This window comes from Sminthopsis crassicaudata, chromosome 2 (assembly GCF_048593235.1).
Source record: "Sminthopsis crassicaudata isolate SCR6 chromosome 2, ASM4859323v1, whole genome shotgun sequence".
Classification (NCBI taxonomy): domain Eukaryota; kingdom Metazoa; phylum Chordata; class Mammalia; order Dasyuromorphia; family Dasyuridae; genus Sminthopsis; species Sminthopsis crassicaudata.
Window position 1 is genome coordinate 245,114,707 of NC_133618.1, and position 17,359 is coordinate 245,132,065.

Genomic DNA, 17,359 nt, shown 5'->3' on the forward strand with positions numbered 1-17,359 from the left:
CCTCAGGCAGCGGTTTGGAGCCGCCAAGACGAAGTCTCCCGGGGGGAGGGTTGGGCCGGACCAAAAGAAGGAGGTTTAGGAGGCTGCAGGCCTGGCCTGAGCTGCAACAACCACCACTTCCCCACCCGTTCGGAAGAAATACGGTAAACATGTCCTGATCACGTGGGGTGTGAAGTGGCTGTCGCTTTCTGGCTCCTGGGCTGGTGGAGAGAGAGGCGATCAATCCGGAAAGAGAGGCGTCAGAACCCCCTACGAAGGCCACCCCCGCCCTAGTCCCCCCTCTCTCCTCTGCAGTCTGCACTCCGCCAGGGAAGGGGCGGAACATCCTCAGGTCCCGCCGGCTCCCCGCCGATTACGAAGCCGGGGCAGACTGGGTAACCCAGGCAGAGCAGGCAGCACCCGGAGCAGAGCGCATGGACTCGTCTGGCCAGAGTGACCGGAGGGGGCGGGAGGGGGGCCGGGGGGCCGGGCGAGAGGGGAAGGGGAGGGGCGGGGAGCTAAGCCCGCAGCCTGCTCTCCTAGCCCGGGCGTGTGCTAGTGAGCAAGGGAACGAAAGGGCTAGGGAGAGAGTGTGTGTGTGGTGTGTGTGTGCGCGCGCGGTGTGTGTGTCCTCCCGGGGAGTGTGCGCTCACTCGCTCGCTCGCGGGAGAGCCGCGCGTCCCTCACCCAGAGCCATGGGGATGTGCTACAGCCTCCGAGCCCGGATCCTGGGCGCCCATCACCCCTCCATCTCCTACAGCGGCCGGGGCCCCGCAGTCGCTTTGGAAACGGGCGACCTCCCTGGGGGACAGCAGCCCGACTCAGGCGACCCTCAGTCGCGGAGCCGGCTGCGGGAACTGGAGCTGGCCCGGCTGAAGGCAGAGAGAAAGCGAAGCAAAGGCATCGACAAGAGCCTGAAGGCGGAGAAGCGCGAATACAGGCAGACCCACCGGCTGCTGCTGCTGGGTGAGGCAACTGGCTTTGTCCTGGGGGCTCGGGGGTCCGGGGTTACTGTCTGGGGTTCAAAGATAGGGGGAGCAGTCTGAATTGCTAGGCACTCGCGAGTCGGGATGGGGGTTGAGGAGAGAGCATGCCCAGTGCTGGGGGCCGCAAGTGCCAGTCCAGGCCCCTGACAGCCCTGAGACGATGTGTGTAGGTTCCTCAAGCCCAGACTCAAGAAAAGTGAGAAGGAGGGATATTGTGGCCTGGAAGGAGGGAGGTGGTGGGACAAGGAGAAAACTGGTTTGGTTTGTGATTGGGGTAAGAGAGGGACTCCTCACCCCAAGTGCTGTCGTGGGGCGGGGTCCTGATGGAGGATGGGTTGAGGCAGCCCGCGCTCCGAGCCATGTCCAAGGAGGGGGTGGGGCAGAGGATGTGGCGGGGATGGGGGTAGTAGTGGTAATCGTGGTGGTGATCTTCGTGGTAGTGGTAGTGGAAAGAGATGGGTGGGGGCGGGGGATAGGGCGGCGATCTTTCGGCCCCAGCTGGGGCAGAACGCTACAATGAGCCCCAGTGTTGGAAATAGCCGGTCGAGATGGGCTGAGCCCGGAAGGAGAGTGTGTGTGTGGGGGGGGAGGTTTGGAGAAGGACGTGTGAATGTTTGGGTGTTGGGAGGGAGTAATGTAAGGGGCAGTTGCTGGGATGGCCCTTGAGGAGCGGTGATGGAAGGGTGGAGGTTTAGGGTAGCATCAGTGAATGAAAACTCGCCGCCTATATAACATCGAATGATGATGAAAAAACCTATAGAATGTGTCCTTTCCTGCACCCATGGAGCTCCAGACTGATATGGGCCCGAAGCTGAGAGTACAGGGAGAACCACCCACATATCAGCTAACTCGTCCAGCTAAGGAAACGGGTCTTGGGTTGCTCAGGTTGAGTGCTTCCTAGAAGTAGACTTTCAATCATTTTTTTTTTTTTTTTTTTTTTATCCCATGCAAAACTTTTAGTCTCCACTTCACATTCTTTGCACTGGATGCCAAGCGCACCGCAGCTGGAAGCTTTAAAGTCAAGGAGTATTAAGTGTCAGGACTTCTCATCCTGGATGCCAAGGCTTGCATAGAGAGTGGATTTTGGCCTGGGTAGTGGGCAGAAAAAAAAGTCAGTTATCCCAGCAAAATATTCTTTTGCCTCTTATCTCCCATTTCTCCTTTGTTTCTTTGCCTCTTAACCATAATTCCTAGCTTGCCCAGGTAGTTCGGTTCCTTGCTTCCTCGGTTCCAGGACTTCGTTGAGTCAGATGAAAGACCAGAAGGCAGCAGATTCTGTAGACAACTAACTCTGTAGCCTGATTTAAGTGGGAGGATTGGGGGGGGGGGGCGGTTAGAGGAGGATGCACTGCCAGGCTGTTATATCAGGCGCTAAATAGCTCCACCACTACTTATGGTATTTCAGTAGAAGCCACAGAACTAGCTGCCTTGTGATTCTGTGATTCTAAATAGGTGGGAGTGGCCCTACATCTGTTAATGCTTTTAAATACTGAATAACTTAAGTTTGCTGTGTCTATACAGCTAAAGGATAGATAGTCTTGTGATCCAGGAATGAGAGTGGATAGACTGTATTTTTCCATATGCATTTTATAAAAATTGTACATATTCTTAGACATTCTGTTTGCTTTTTTCCAGTGTGGGGATCGTTTTCATATTTAGAGTAAAAGTAAAGGGTTTTAGGAGTAATTAAATCAAATCACGTGAAATTAGGTCTTGTTCTAGGAGTGCATCTCAGCAGTGTGACTGTATGTGACTTGTGGAACATTTAAAGCATATGAATTGCGACATATGAAGTGTATTTTCTAAGTACTTTGGGAAAAGAACAAAAGATAGCAAAGGTAAAACCTGTTGTGGCTGTGCAAAGAAGCCTCATATTCATTATGAACAAGGCTTTTAGAATTGTCCATGATGAATGACATTTTCCCTTAAAAATCAAGGTCTCAGGCTAGAAGGGCTCCCTCCATTTCTCTCCTATTTCCCTCACATCTGCCTTCATTTAAAATCTAACCATTTAGATTTATGGCTTTGTTATAATAGCTTTTACTTCAGAAATAAGCAATTCTGAGATGAACATTTCTGAAGTGAAAGAATGCCGGCTCAGTTTCTGGTGATATATTTCTTATTCTGTAAGAATTCCCAAGGGTTTGCTTTCCTAATTCCAACCATCACTTTCTACTACACCACACTTTATTATTGTTATTATTTAGTGGTTTTTGTAATCTCATTTGGGGGTTTCTTGGCAAAGATACTGGAGTAGTTTACCATTTCCTTCTCCACGTAATTTTGCAGATGAGGAAACTGAGGCTAACAGAATTAATTAACTTTCCCAGGGTCTCATAATTAGTAAGTGTCTAAGGCAATATTTGAACTCAAGTATTTCTAACTCCAGACCAGCAGTTTATCCATTGTGTTACCTAACTGTACTTACTACACACCACACTGCCTCTCTACTACCTTATGGCTCTTTTTGATACCATTATCAACAATACACTTTATACTCTAATGATACTTTAGTTAAATTATGCCTATATTGTTACAGTATATAGTGTATTGTATCAAGATGTGATAACTTTTTTGCTATAAGGGCAATAATAATATATATTGTGGCATATTAGAAAATATGCTTTCATGTGGGAATGAAGTAGATTTGAAACTGTGCTGAGCCAACAAACCCTGAAAAATGATACCATCCTAATCACCATTTTTCAAACAGCAGCTGTTTCCATGTGTGTGGAATTTCAATATTCAGAGCAGAGTTCAGGGAGGCAGCAGAGGGGTGTAATCTGAAGAACACTGTGAACTGAGAGGGAGGAAACCAAAGCTCTCATCCTTATTCTTCCACTACCTAGCTGTACAACCTGTTTAGGCTTTATTTTTTTAATTGGGAGAATGCTAGGGTTAGATTGACTCTCCAAAGTTTTTTTCTAGTTAGGGTATTCTGTCTCTGTGGTTTTAAGTATTTTTGCAGTGCTATTTTTCTGTGTTGTAAAATCCCTTCCAATTCTATGGTCCTTTGACAATTCTGTAAGCTATTAGGGAAAGCAAAGGCTTACTTACTCAAACCAGAGTTTTACACCAGAGGTGTCCAACATGCCTCTGAGGGCATGTGGCCTACCAGGCTTGGAAATACAGCTTGAACCAGATTAAAATGTAATTGAAAAATATTTAGCAAAATAACATTACAACACAAAACAGATAATGTTAATTTGTGGTTTTCTAAGTCCTTATGCCACCCTCAGGGATCCATTTCTCTTTGAGTTTGATGCCACTATTTGACAAAAAAAAAGAAGCTAAAATAAAGCCCTCTGAAATTGACCCTCCCTTCTCTTGTAAAAAGAAATTAACCTAATAAAGAAATTTTCCCAAAATAAAAGAAATTCACCAGTGCTAGTTCTGCTTTTAATATGGTAAATATAAGTATCATGTCATTGTAATCTAGCTGTGTCTAGCTGTGGAAACTTTTGCTTCATTTTCAGAATTTTTATTGATGTTTCATTTTTATATCATCTTTACTTCTTAATATATCTCTCCCTTCTTCCCTACCAAGAAAGCAGTTCTGAGCAACAAAGAATAAAAAAGCAAGATGGGGAGAGAAGAGCAGTTCAGCAAAATGAACCAATGCTAAATTTCAGTTAGAAGATGTGAAAATAAAGATGTAAAATTTCCCCATCCAAGTTCACTGACCCTTGGGATTTTGTATTTGAGAACCCATGGGCTAGAAGGATCAGAAAAGACCAATGAATTGAGCTTTGAAAGAAGCAAGGGATTTTAGTAGTCCTTTCTAGCCTGTGCAAAGACATTGAGAAAGGTGGTGCAATCTTGGATATTGTGAAGCACAAGAAAGTCATTTTAATGGGAACTTAGAGGACATGAAGGATGATTTTAAATACTTTTGTGTTTTAGATAAATTTTATTTTTAATTTCACAGAATTATGAATGATTTAGTAAAAGGGATATGATTATTTGCCACAATTTTGATAATTAGGAGCAATTTATATGTACACTCACATATACACACACACACATATTTATCAGCCAGTAGTCAATTAATAAACTTTTATTAAGTACCCTGCTATATGCCAGGCACTATGCCAAGCACAAGCCAATTAGGCTTGTAAGATATAACAATTTTCACTTTACCCTTTTATAAGCAATTATTTTTAAGGGGAGCTATTTCAATTGATCATGATTTCCTCATAAAATTTAAAGATTTCTTAAAAATTTCTGTTTTATTTGAAAAAGTCTTTATAAGTCATAGAATTAAGTTTTTTAAAATGGTTAATGTTAATATACATTCTGTATCAGAAGTCAATATAAATTGGAAATAGCTATCTCCACATCTGTATTCTTTTTTCCTTTATTGGAGTTTTGGTAGTTGTACCATGTGGATATTTATTTCCACAGCCTTGGCTATTAAAGAAGTCATTGTAATCAACTTTTTGATTTTTTATCTCTGCATATTTTCTTAATTTACCTATTTGTCCAATGGAATCATTAAATCTTTGAGAAAGAAGAGCATTCAGAACTCATTTTGTTCAATACAGATCAGAGCAACAAGTACCTCTAACATTAATAACAACTATCAGTTTACTGAAGACCTTTAAGGATGCCAATTCATTCTCTTTTTCATTGTTTTTTCTTATTGTTAGTAAGTTTATTTTTATATTGAGCTAAAGTCTACCTTTCTTCAGCTTGCACTTAATGCTCTTAGATTCTCCCTCTGCAGCTGAGCAGAACAATTTAGATCCCTCTTTAACATGACAGTCCTTGAAAACAATTCAGTCTCTTCCTTCAGTGTTCGTTTCTAAACTAAATACCCCCAATTCTTTCAGTTGATGTACAGATAGAATGATTTACTGTTTCCTTCCCTGTCACCTTCCTTTGAATATTATTGAGCTTGTTAAGACCTTTCTTAAGATGTGTTTCATTAAACTGAACACAGTGCTGTAGAGGTGATCACACCATAGCTAAGTGCCTGATATCCATATGCCTGATATCCCTTCCCATAGAGTTCATGCTATTAAGAATACAAAAAAAAAAAAAAAAAAAAAAAAGACATGAGGAGATTGAGGGACTGACTACCCCATGGTGCCCAATAAAGTTAATGAATTTGCCCAAGTTCATATTTGTTGTTTATTAAAACAAATTGTTTTTAATCCAAATATTGAACTTTGTATTTATCCCTGTAAAATTTCATCTTATATTATGATATATTATTTTTTATAGCCTGTTGATATTGCTGGATCCTACTTCAATCACTCAAAGTATTAGTTATCTCTTTCAGTTAAGCATCCCATTGAATCTTCTTATGCATATTACTCCTTCAGATACTTTGAAGATAGTTCTCATCTCTTCTTCTCCAAGTCACTGATAGAATATAATTACTGAAATAAGGCCAAGGAGAGATCCCTGTGACTCTCCCCACTAGAAACTGTCCTCCCGATTCTCTCCATCCATTGAAATGTATTTTCTGGATTTAGTCATTCAAGTAGTTCTGAATCTAACTATTATGATGCAGCCCAAATCTCTCTAACTTGTTCAAAGGTTATCGGGAGGAGCTTCAGCAAATGTGTTGCTGAAATTTAGAGATAGCACCACAGATTAGGATCTAGAAGAAAACTTAGATGTCTTCTAATTATGACCCACTTTTATAAATAAGGGAATTTGTGGCTTAGTGAAGTGAAAGGATTTGCCCAAGTTCATACAGGTGTTAAGTAGCAGAACCAGGATTTGGAGTCATATCTTCTGAATGCTATGTAGTGATTTTGCTCAACATTAGAAAAAAAAATGGTACAAAAAAGTTTACAAAAATATTTGTAGTTTAAAAAATGCCCTCCAAGAAAATAAATTGTTACTCTTCCATTTAAAAAACATTATATTAAGATAGACCAATAATTGATTGATTTTATGTGTGTATGTATGTATATGTGTGTGTGTATGGAAGTTAGTGAATGATATTAAACAACAACTATGTGCTAGGTACTGTGCTGAGTGATTTACAAATATCTCATTAGATACTCAACAATCTTGTGAATAGATGCTATCATTATCCCCATTTTGCAGTTGAGGAAATAGGTAAACAGAGGTTATGTGACTTATTTGGGTAGTAGTATGTAAAGCTAGATTTGTATTCAGGTTTTTCTCTTCTCCAGACCCAGCATTCTATCCACTGGACTACCTAACTACCTCTCATCACACTGAAGAGGGAGAAAAAGACTTGCATTTAGCTGATTACCCCATTAGCCAATAGCACCATTGCAGCATCAAGTAATACAGTATGTCCATCAAAATAGTAATATCTTTTGCACTTATGCATTGTGGGAGGACCAAGGGTCAGTAGTTACTGCTTAATTGATTTTGAGAGAAGAGAAAACAATTAAATAGCTGCATTTAAAATCTAATGGTTTATCTGTAAGGCTTGATTTTCAGCAACAACAATAACAAGTCATTCATATATTTCTGATGTTAAGAAAAAGACAGTGAACAGTCTTCACTTTTGATACAGGCAGAAATAGCGAAAGGAACTTCTGATTCGCATCAGAAAACTTGGGTTTAAGTACTGGAAACATTTCTTGCCTGATGATGATTATTTCTAATGTATCTTATATATTTCTTTCATATCCATAATTGTTTGCATAGAGTCTCTCCAGTTAGACAATGAACTTCTTGGCAGCAGGGACTTTTTTTCCCCTTCTTTTCCTTGTATCCTTAGCATTTAGCATAGTGCATAATAGGTACTTAATAAATAAATAATAGTCCATTGACTGACTGACAGGCTCTAGACCTGCTACAACTTTTTGATTCTTGGTTTCATTTTCTATATCAAGGGGAAAACCATATGGCTACTTAACAGGGATGTTCTTTGTAAACTATATGGTGCTGTATAAATTTCAGTCCTTTTTTATATAGTCAGTTTGTACTACTTACTTTGAACATTCACATTTGGTGTTTTTGTTTTTTGTTTTTTTTTTTCCTAGAGAGATGAGATAATTTACTCAAGATAACACAATTAATAAGTATCAGAGACTTTATAAGAACTTGTCTATTGAACCAGTACTCTGCTGCCTCCTGATGTTGGGAAAAGCATAAACACATCTTACTCATAAGGAGTGATATTAAGATAATAGCAAAGTACTTAAAAAGAGAAGAGAAATTAGCCAGATGATAAATAGTTAATCTTTTTTCTCTATTATTTCAAAGCATTACCCTCAGTTCACTTTTTTTTCCCCCCCTAAGGCTGGGGTTAAGTGACTTGCCCAGGGTCACACAGCTAGGAAGTGTTAAATGTCTGAGACCGAATTTGAACTCGGGTCCTCCTGAATTCAAGGCTGGTTCTCTGTCCACTGCGCCACCTAGCTGTCCCCCTCAGTTCACTTCTGTCTATTTCTTCTTACATCTCTCTTAACTTTTCCTCTAGGAATTTGGATACTATATCACTTGGTGCATATATGTTTAGTATTGATATTGCTTCATTATGTATGGTACCCTTTAGTAAGATAGTTTCCTTCCTTATTTCTTTTAATTAGATCTGTCTTTGCTTTTATTTGATCTGAGATCAGGATTGCTACCCCTGCTTTTTTTACTTCACCTGAAGCATAATAAATTCTGTTCCACTCCTCTCAGTTCACTTCTGACATTAAGCCAATTATAGGGAGGCAGTGAAGAAGAAATAGAATTAGATTTGGAATCAGAGAATGATATTTTTTTATTATAGCTTTTTATTTATAAGATAAATGCATGGGTAATTTTTCAGCATTAACAATTGCAAAACCTTTTGTTCCAACTTTTCCCCTCCTTCCCCCTACCCCTTCCCCCAGATGGCAGGTTGACCAATACATGTTAAATATGTTAAAATATAAGTTAAATACAATATATGTATACATGTCCATATAGTTATTTTGCTGTACAAAAAGAATCGGATTTTGAAATAGTGTACAATTAGCCTGTGAAGGAAATAAAAAATGCAGATGGACAAAAAACAGAGGGATTGGGAATTCTATGTAGTGGTTCATAGTCATCTCCCGGAGTTCTTTCGCTGGGTATAGGTGGTTCAATTCATTACTGCTTTATTGGAATTGATTTGGTTCATCTCATTGTTGAAAAGGGCCACATCCATCAGAATTGATCATCATATAGTATTGTTGTTGAAGTATATAATGATCTCCTGGTCCTGCTCATTTCACTCAGCATCAATTCATGTAAGTTTCTCCAGGCCTTTCTGAAAAGAGGATGATATTTTAAATACTAGTTCTACCACTTACTATCTGTGTGAGCCTGGACAAATCGGTTAAGCCTTAAAGACTTAATTTGCATATCAATAAAATGAAGATGTTATACTATGTATATGTAAACTCCAAGGTCTCTTCCAATTTTCAATCTATGCTTATGTGTTGCTAAAGACTGAAGGGATACAGAGATGAAGGCCTGATTTTCCTTCTTTAAGCAGGCTACTGACTACATTAAAGTCTCACCAACTTGTATTATTCAAATTCTCCTATTTCACATTCTATTTCATTATTTCTAATGACAAGAGCACTGGATTTGAGTCAGAGATCCAGTTTTCAAGTTCTAATATGACACAAACTTGATGTGTGACCTTGACAAGTAAATGATTTACCCTCTTTGAGCTTCATTTTCCTTACTTTTAAAAATCAAAGGATTCCCGAGATCAAATCTAAGATCCCTTTGAACTCTAATATAGTCCTATTAAGATAGGAAAGAAACTTTAGTCCCATTCTCTTTTTTTTCTTTTACTGTTGATAAACTCCTCACTATATACAACCTTCTTCAACTTTCTATCTCCCTGTGTCCCTAATGAATCATGAAATTAACATATCATTTGTTTATTTTTTTGTTTAAATTCCAACATCATTGATCATATTAATACATCTCTTGGCCCAGTATTGAACTCCCTCTCTTGGCTCTTTTCATCCCTCAGATTATTTATAACATGTGATATGGTGCTAGTCATTAGAGTTTTTTGAGATGCTATGAACTCTATCCAAAGTGGTTACTACCATTATTATTTCCTACTAAATTTTCACTACACTACTCTTCCTACTTTTCTGACTCCTATTCAGTCTCTTTTTTTGGGATCATTATCCTTGTCTCACTTCCATGGTAAGGCATGGGTACACCTTTAGGTCTCTATTCTGAACTTTCTTCTCTTTTCTTTCTGAACTCTCAAAGTAGGTAATCTCACAAGTTTCCTATTATTATTATGTCTATGCATATGATTCCCTGTTCCAGCTATAGTATTTTACCTGACTCCAGGTCCAAATGATCAAAAACCATCTGCAACTAGCTATCATGAAGGCATCTCAAATGAAACGTGTACAGAACAGTACTTAGTGTCTCCCCCCCCCAAAAAAAAGCCTCCCACATTCTTAACTTCTCCATTTTTTGTTGAGGATATTATCATTGTCCTAGATACCTTGATTAGAAACCCCAGCTTCATCTTCAACTCTTCACCCTCCTTTGCCCCCTCACCAAGTTTTATTTATTCTACCTCCACATTCTATCTTGTATCCAATATCTCCTTTCTAATTACATGGCCACCAATCTAAATGAAGTCTCATTATCTCTTACATGGACTGTTATAATAACCCCTTTTTTTGTTAAATCTAGAACTCCTTAATTTTTTTTTATTGAACTAAATACAAAATAAGAAAAAAACTAGATATAAAAATAAAGGCAGAAAAGGAAAATAAAAAACAAATCAAAACAAAACATTGTAATGTACCCAGCAGAACATCAGGGAAGATTCAAAATATATGACAATAAATTTCCATTTCAAAAAAGTATATGTAATAATGAAAGAGATTATATGTAAAAGCTTCTTTATTGGACTATTTGCCTCCATAGATTCATCTTTTACACACTAACAATTTGACATTCTTAAATCACTGGAAGGTACTATAGTATATGAACTGTACCTGAGAGAATTATTGGTTTCTTTAAGATGCAGCCTAAATGCTACCTTCTCTAGGAAGCTTGTCCTGATCCTCATAGTTACAAGTCCTTCTCACTTTAATTGGTACATATTTTCCCTTTAAATGCCTTTGTACATACAGGATCTGAGTCCAAATCTCATCTCTGATACTTACCTCTATGATCTTAGGCAAATACTTAATTTCTCTTGGTCTCTTGGATTCCTCACCTATAAAATTTTGGAGTTGATAATCTCTTAGCTCTGTTCTAACTCCAAACTTATGTTTTTATGTTCTTACATTCTTAGATTATTTCCTCCTAATAGAGTATAAGATCCTTGAGGACACATATATTTTTGTCATTATACCTACTGCCTAATACAGTGTCTAACACATAGTAGATATTTAGTAAATGTTTGTTGCCTAATTGAACATTGGGTAAAGATTCGTTGGGTCTTATTCACTATGTCCTGTCCATATGATTTGAACAATGGGAAAATAGCAATCTTAATCATTCTAATTCTGAGGTGCTCATTTTGGATTTATGAAAATCTCTACATGATCATAAGCAAGCTTCATCATGTCTCTGAACTTGTTTTCTCATTGATAAAATAGGTTTGATAGTTCTTGCCTATCAACCATATGATTGCTGTGAGACTCAAATAAGATATATATGAAATATTTTCTGAACTCAAAATCACTGCATAAATGTCAGTTATTATATTTCTAAGTTTCTTGGAATTAAACAAATATAATAATTTTATTCAGATCCAACCCTATATCATATTGTCTTCCATCTCAGGCCTTACTTAGATAGATGATTATGTTTCTTTCCAAGGAAAATGTAAAAGAGCCTTTAACAGTCCTAAGGAATTCATTAGTTTGTGGTTTTATATGAGAGGTCAATAACTGAAATGGAGCCTTAGTGGAAATGGGAAATCAGACTGGAAGGATAGCTAAGAAGAATGGCATATAGCCATATATCTGAAAATGCCAATAGTGTGTAGCCTAGTCCCTTGATAAAAGTAAAGTTTAAAGTTAGTTGGGGCTAGTCCCTTGATAAAAGTAAAGTTTAAAGTTAGTTGGGGGATTTTAGAAGGATTAATCAAAAGGAACATCATTCTGCCCTCAATTTCACTTTCACCTTAAGGCTCCAGCAGAATGGTTGCTTTTCTTGGGGATGGAGGGGGAGTTAATTTTACTTTCGTTTTTTAAAAAAAAAACGTTATATACTTCAGTGGCACTGTGAGTAGACCTGGAAAAAGGAAAACTTATTTTCTTGAGTTCCATTCTGGACTCAGACACCTAATAGGTGTGTGACCTTGGACAACTCACTTAATCCCGTTTGCCTCAATTTCCTTTTCTGTAAAAACTGGAGAAGGAAATGGCAAACCACTCCAATATCTTTAACAAGAAAAACTGAAAAATGCTGAACAACTACAACAAATACTAACAACACTTTTAGGCCTTGTGCCAAGCACTAGAATACAAACAAAGAACAAGATAGTCTCTACCCTCCAAGAGTTCGAATTCTAATAGAGGCGACAACATGTAAAATTAGACAGAGTAGATGGAACAATCTCAGAAGAAAAGGCACCAGCTGCTAAGGGGACTGGGAAAAATCTTTTTTTCAGTAGGTGGAATTTGAGCTGTCTTGCAGGAAGCCAGGGAAACTAGGAATAAATAGGGAGCGGGAAGAACAGTTTAGCAAATTAATGAATATATCAGCCTACTTTGACAGTATACAGTTTTTCACAGTCCTAGCTCCCTACCTCTCTCTAAGGAAGGAAAGTAGGCATATTAATTTCATCTCTTCTCTGGGGCTAAACCCAGGCATTATAATCACAAAGCATTCAGTTTCATTTTTGTTATTGTTGTTTCCATTTACATTGGTGGAGTCATTGGGTATGTAGTTTTTCTGGTTCTTCTTACTTTACTCTTTGTCACTACACTTAAGTCTTCTAGGGGTAATTTTTCAATAATTTTATTAAGTAGTTTCAAAAGCATATTCTCTATAACAAGTTCCCACTTAGAAAATTGAAATAAGCTCTTACTGGGTCTAGAGATTTACATGTTCTCAGCAGTGCATGAAACAAGTAGAATTTCATTTTATCTTGGGCTTGGCCATTTCTAGGAAGCATTAGATGCAGAGTGTTAATGGGATTCTGACTGATCACTTTCAGCCACCTGTAGCCTGTCCCTCAGTGCTAAGCTAGCCTAGGATTGGTTCATTATTATTATGAGGTGGCAGCCGCTTCTCTCAAACTGACATTGCAGAGACATTGAAGAGAGACACATTGTAGACAACTTTGTGAAATATCTTTAGTACAGTGATCTGTAAAGGATACATTCTCATTTATACAGTTCTCATAAGTAAAATCTGTCTCCCAGCAACCTTTCTTACACATCCTTGTAGATTTGATTTCATTTTGTTTTGTTTTAAAACTTATCTGCCATCTTTGAAGCGTTTCTAATGAATAGCTCCTTTAATCTGAGACTGCAGATGCTAAATTACAGATAAGAAACAAAAAATCTTATAAAGTGGAAAAAAGCCTAAATTCTAGAATCAAAGAATCAGGATTCAAATCTCACCTCTGATGCTTACAACCGTTATAACCTAAGACAAGTTGTTAGCCTCCTTTGGGTTCAGTTCTTTCATTAGAAAAATTTGACAATTGCTTCTGAGATCCCTTCCAATTCTTGTTTTATGACCTATAGGTTCAAAAAACAATTTTTGTTCAAACTTAAGATCCATCTTCACCCAGAAGAAAAATAAATAATCTTCCAAGAAATAAAATCACAAATGAAATTAGCTGCTCTAAATTATTTACAGTTGGATAAAAAGAAAATATAACAGTATTTTTACCTGCTTCTATATTCTCTGTCCAATCCTTTTTTACTCATATCTTCATTCAATTTTGCTATTATTCCCTTTTTACGTAATACAATTCTGATTCTGCTTTCTTTGCATAACTTTATGTCTTACCACATATCTTTGTATTGTTCACATTTACCAATTTTTACAGTAGAGTAATATTCCATTTGAAAGAATAATTTTCTTTTCATATCCGGTTAACTTAGATCAGCCAGAGCACTGCAGAAGAGATCTCTTCATGGGCAAGAAGAGTTTGGAATGTTAGCAAAGGATCCTGGAAGTTGCAGTCATGGTATATGCAAATTTTCTTAAACTGCTAGTTGCAACCCCATATGGGGTCATGTAACTGAATGTAGCAGTCACACAATTATGGATTATTATCAGGAAATATTTGATTTACATACTATTTTATATACTTACATACACCCAGGATCACATATCAATTTTATGGGTGAAAAGAGGTCACAAGTGGGAAAAGTTTAAGAAGCCCTGCTATATAACATGCCAGAGGGAAATGAGATTTATATAACTTTCTTTGTTTTGAAGACATATCACATATTGTATGCCACCTCTAGATTCCAATTATTTACTCTTCCTCTATTCCTTCCATTTCCCAGATCCTTTAAGTGAGTATTTCACAACATCAGCTAAGATAGATGATCAGACTAGGAATTATATAATAGTTTTTACATATGTACAAGGAATAGATGGATGAATGAAGGAATTAAAAAACCATTTCTTGAATACCTCCTCTGTGACAGGCATTATGCGAAGCACTGGGGCTACAAATACAAAACTGAATTCAAGAAGCTCACATTTTAATGAGGGAGATAAGACATAGGAGAATGATGCCCAAGAAAATGTGTCTTAGCTTGAGAAGTCACTAGGGTGTTGAATGGAATAGTCAATTAACCTTTTCAGGAACAGTGATAATATTGATTAAATGATATTTCCCAGAGCAAGATGGGTAGTATGAAGAAGGATGGGGAGTTCAGAGCTGAATAGCTTATTTAATACCTCCTGAGGTATCAAAATAGTGGAAGGGTGGAAGTTGATCAGGGAAAGGCCATGTTGTCTCAGAGACAATTCCCTGGGATTCCCAAAAAAATATCCAAATGGAGATGATGTAAGCCTACTAGGAAAGAAAAAAGCATGTACTGAGGAATGAGAGCCTGAAGCAGGACAAAGTAGCCAGCTGGTCCATGCATTGATTATTTTTCATCATAAAATCAGATATAAATGTTTCCTGTGGTCTCTTTCCTATTGAGCTGCAGGATATTTGAACCACAGAATATTACCCAGGGTATGATAAAAAAATATTATCCCATATACATAATATACATGATGTCTTAACCTAATGATGGAACAGTGCTTTCTACTCTAGCATCATTGAGATGATCTTATATGATGCTTCTTGAGAGCAAAGATTGTTTCATTTTTTTTTGTATTTGAATATTCAGCACTTAAGCACAGTACCTAAAACATAGTAGGTGCTTAATAAGCATGTGCCCTCGCTATTGAAAATTGTCCTTAATAACTCAATGATATGATACTTGTACATTCAAGAAATTTGAAGTTTTAGAAACTTTAAGATATTTATTTTATGTTTATTGACTCCTGTCTTTCATCTATCAACAATAAAAAATTCCCAAATCTTCAATATATCTGATTACTGAATAAGTGTTCCAACTGTATTTCATGAAAGTATAGTATTGTTTTTGCAGCTGAAAGACTTGAGTTTGTATGCTAACTCTGACACTTACTAGATGTAGGATCTTGGTCAATTAATTTCATCTCTCTTAGCCTCATTTCCTCAACTGTAAAACAGGTGTAGTGCTTCTCTTGTTGCCTACCTCACAAGGCTGTTCTGAAGAAAATACTTTATGAATGTTAAAATGCTATAAAAATATAAAAAAAACATTGTGAGTTTTAGTTTAGATCTCTCTCTTCCTATGAAAGGTGAGTCACTTCCTCTTACTAAACCTCAGTTTCTTCATCTGTAAGATAAGACTATACTAGAAGTGATCTAAATTTCCTTCTAGTATTAATAATTCATAAATGACTGTCTAAGGTACATTTTTAGACCTACATCCTATTATCTTATGATTGTAGTGATATTTGAGGTGATTGGGTTTTGTGGGAGGACATTGTCTGATTCATCCTTTATTCTCAGTCATTATGCTCATTATGCCCAACTAATGTGAGCTTTGTTTGTATGACAAATTAAATCTTTAGTGAATTTATAATCTAAATCCACATATTTATAAATTTTATCAATTTTTGGTCTCCATTGTTCTTTTTGGTTCCATTCAGTCAGGGATGCCTCATTTTTTAGTGTCTTCATATTCAGCCTCATTTTTTCTTTAGCTAATCAATTGTCACCAGACTTAGACTACATCTGAGACAAAATAGCATGTCTTTGATTCTTTGAAGTAAGATGATATGTGGGTTGAACTTAGGAGAGGAGATTAAATTCAAGTTTTTTGGCAAATAGTTTTGGTTTATTATAAAAAGCATTCCATAAGTTATTGTAACATAAGGAACCTAGGAATATAGACTTGACCAGGGGGTTCTGTCAGGAGAGATGGAAAGAGGAATATTTCATCTATCTTATTGCCCTTCAGACTCCCTTTGACTTATACTCAAGTGAGTTGACTTTTTCTATGCTTCAGAATGCATAAAGTACTTACTCAAAAATTTTGAGACTCAATTCCCATTCTTGATGTAATTTGGCTTTTCTTAGATGTAGGTGCTTAGAAAAAACAATAATAGGAACAGCACATGGAGCTTAATTCTCACTCAATGCCTGTTGCTCTCCAAGTTGAAGTTTGAGAAGCTCTTCTCAGAGTTACATATCTAGTATGTCTCAGAGGATTACTGTCTTAGATCTGACATATTACTGAACATTCTGAATTTAAGTAGGCCTTTGATTAGTACTCTTTCTACTAGCAAAGAAGATAACCTATTCCTGTTCTTTCATACAAGATCCCATTGTCACATTAGGGGCCTATCTCTGATTCTTTGAATATAGTTATCCTATCCACATCACAGAAGTTAGGAGTATGGTACCCCCAAGATATGGAAAATCCACATAAATTTTTTCTCTCTCTGTACCAGAGAAGATCTGAATGTGTTCTTTTTATTTTTATTTTATGCGATGTTTACAGTACCATATTGTAAAATTTGGGATAAGTATTTTTTTTTGTCACCTATTGATCTCTGAGTGTCATCTGTGGCTTCTGCAAAGATTCTCCCAAATTTTTTTATTTAATTTTTATACTAATCTGCAATGTATTGAAACTTCAATGTGGAAAGTCATGTTGTAGAAGGGATAACTATACTTTAAAACTTTTCTGAGTACCAAAACAAAATAAAGCATTTGAATGGACTCAAAATCTACCAAGGAAAATTTGGGTTTAAGTCTCACCTATGGCACATATTGGTAGTGTGATCCTGGGCAAGTCACTTAACTTCTTAGTATCGTAGCTAATGCTATAAGATTACTGTTGCAGAGAAGGTGCCACTCTGTGTTGGTGTAAAGAGTTTCCTCATCCAGGAGTTTCCTGTATCAATGAAATCACAGTTCTAGT

General features: G+C 37.4%; 1 protein-coding gene across 1 annotated transcript in view; it reads left to right on the forward strand.

The window, feature by feature from the left end:
* Positions 1 to 496: 496 nt before the first annotated feature.
* The window catches only part of GNAS (GNAS complex locus), a 286,023-nt gene continuing 269,160 nt past the window's right edge, over positions 497 to 17,359 (forward strand). The window contains exon 1 of the mRNA XM_074288704.1: positions 497 to 945. Coding sequence (XP_074144805.1) covers positions 675 to 945 — 271 coding nt within the window. The 5' untranslated portion in view covers positions 497 to 674. The remainder of the gene's footprint in view (positions 946 to 17,359) is intronic.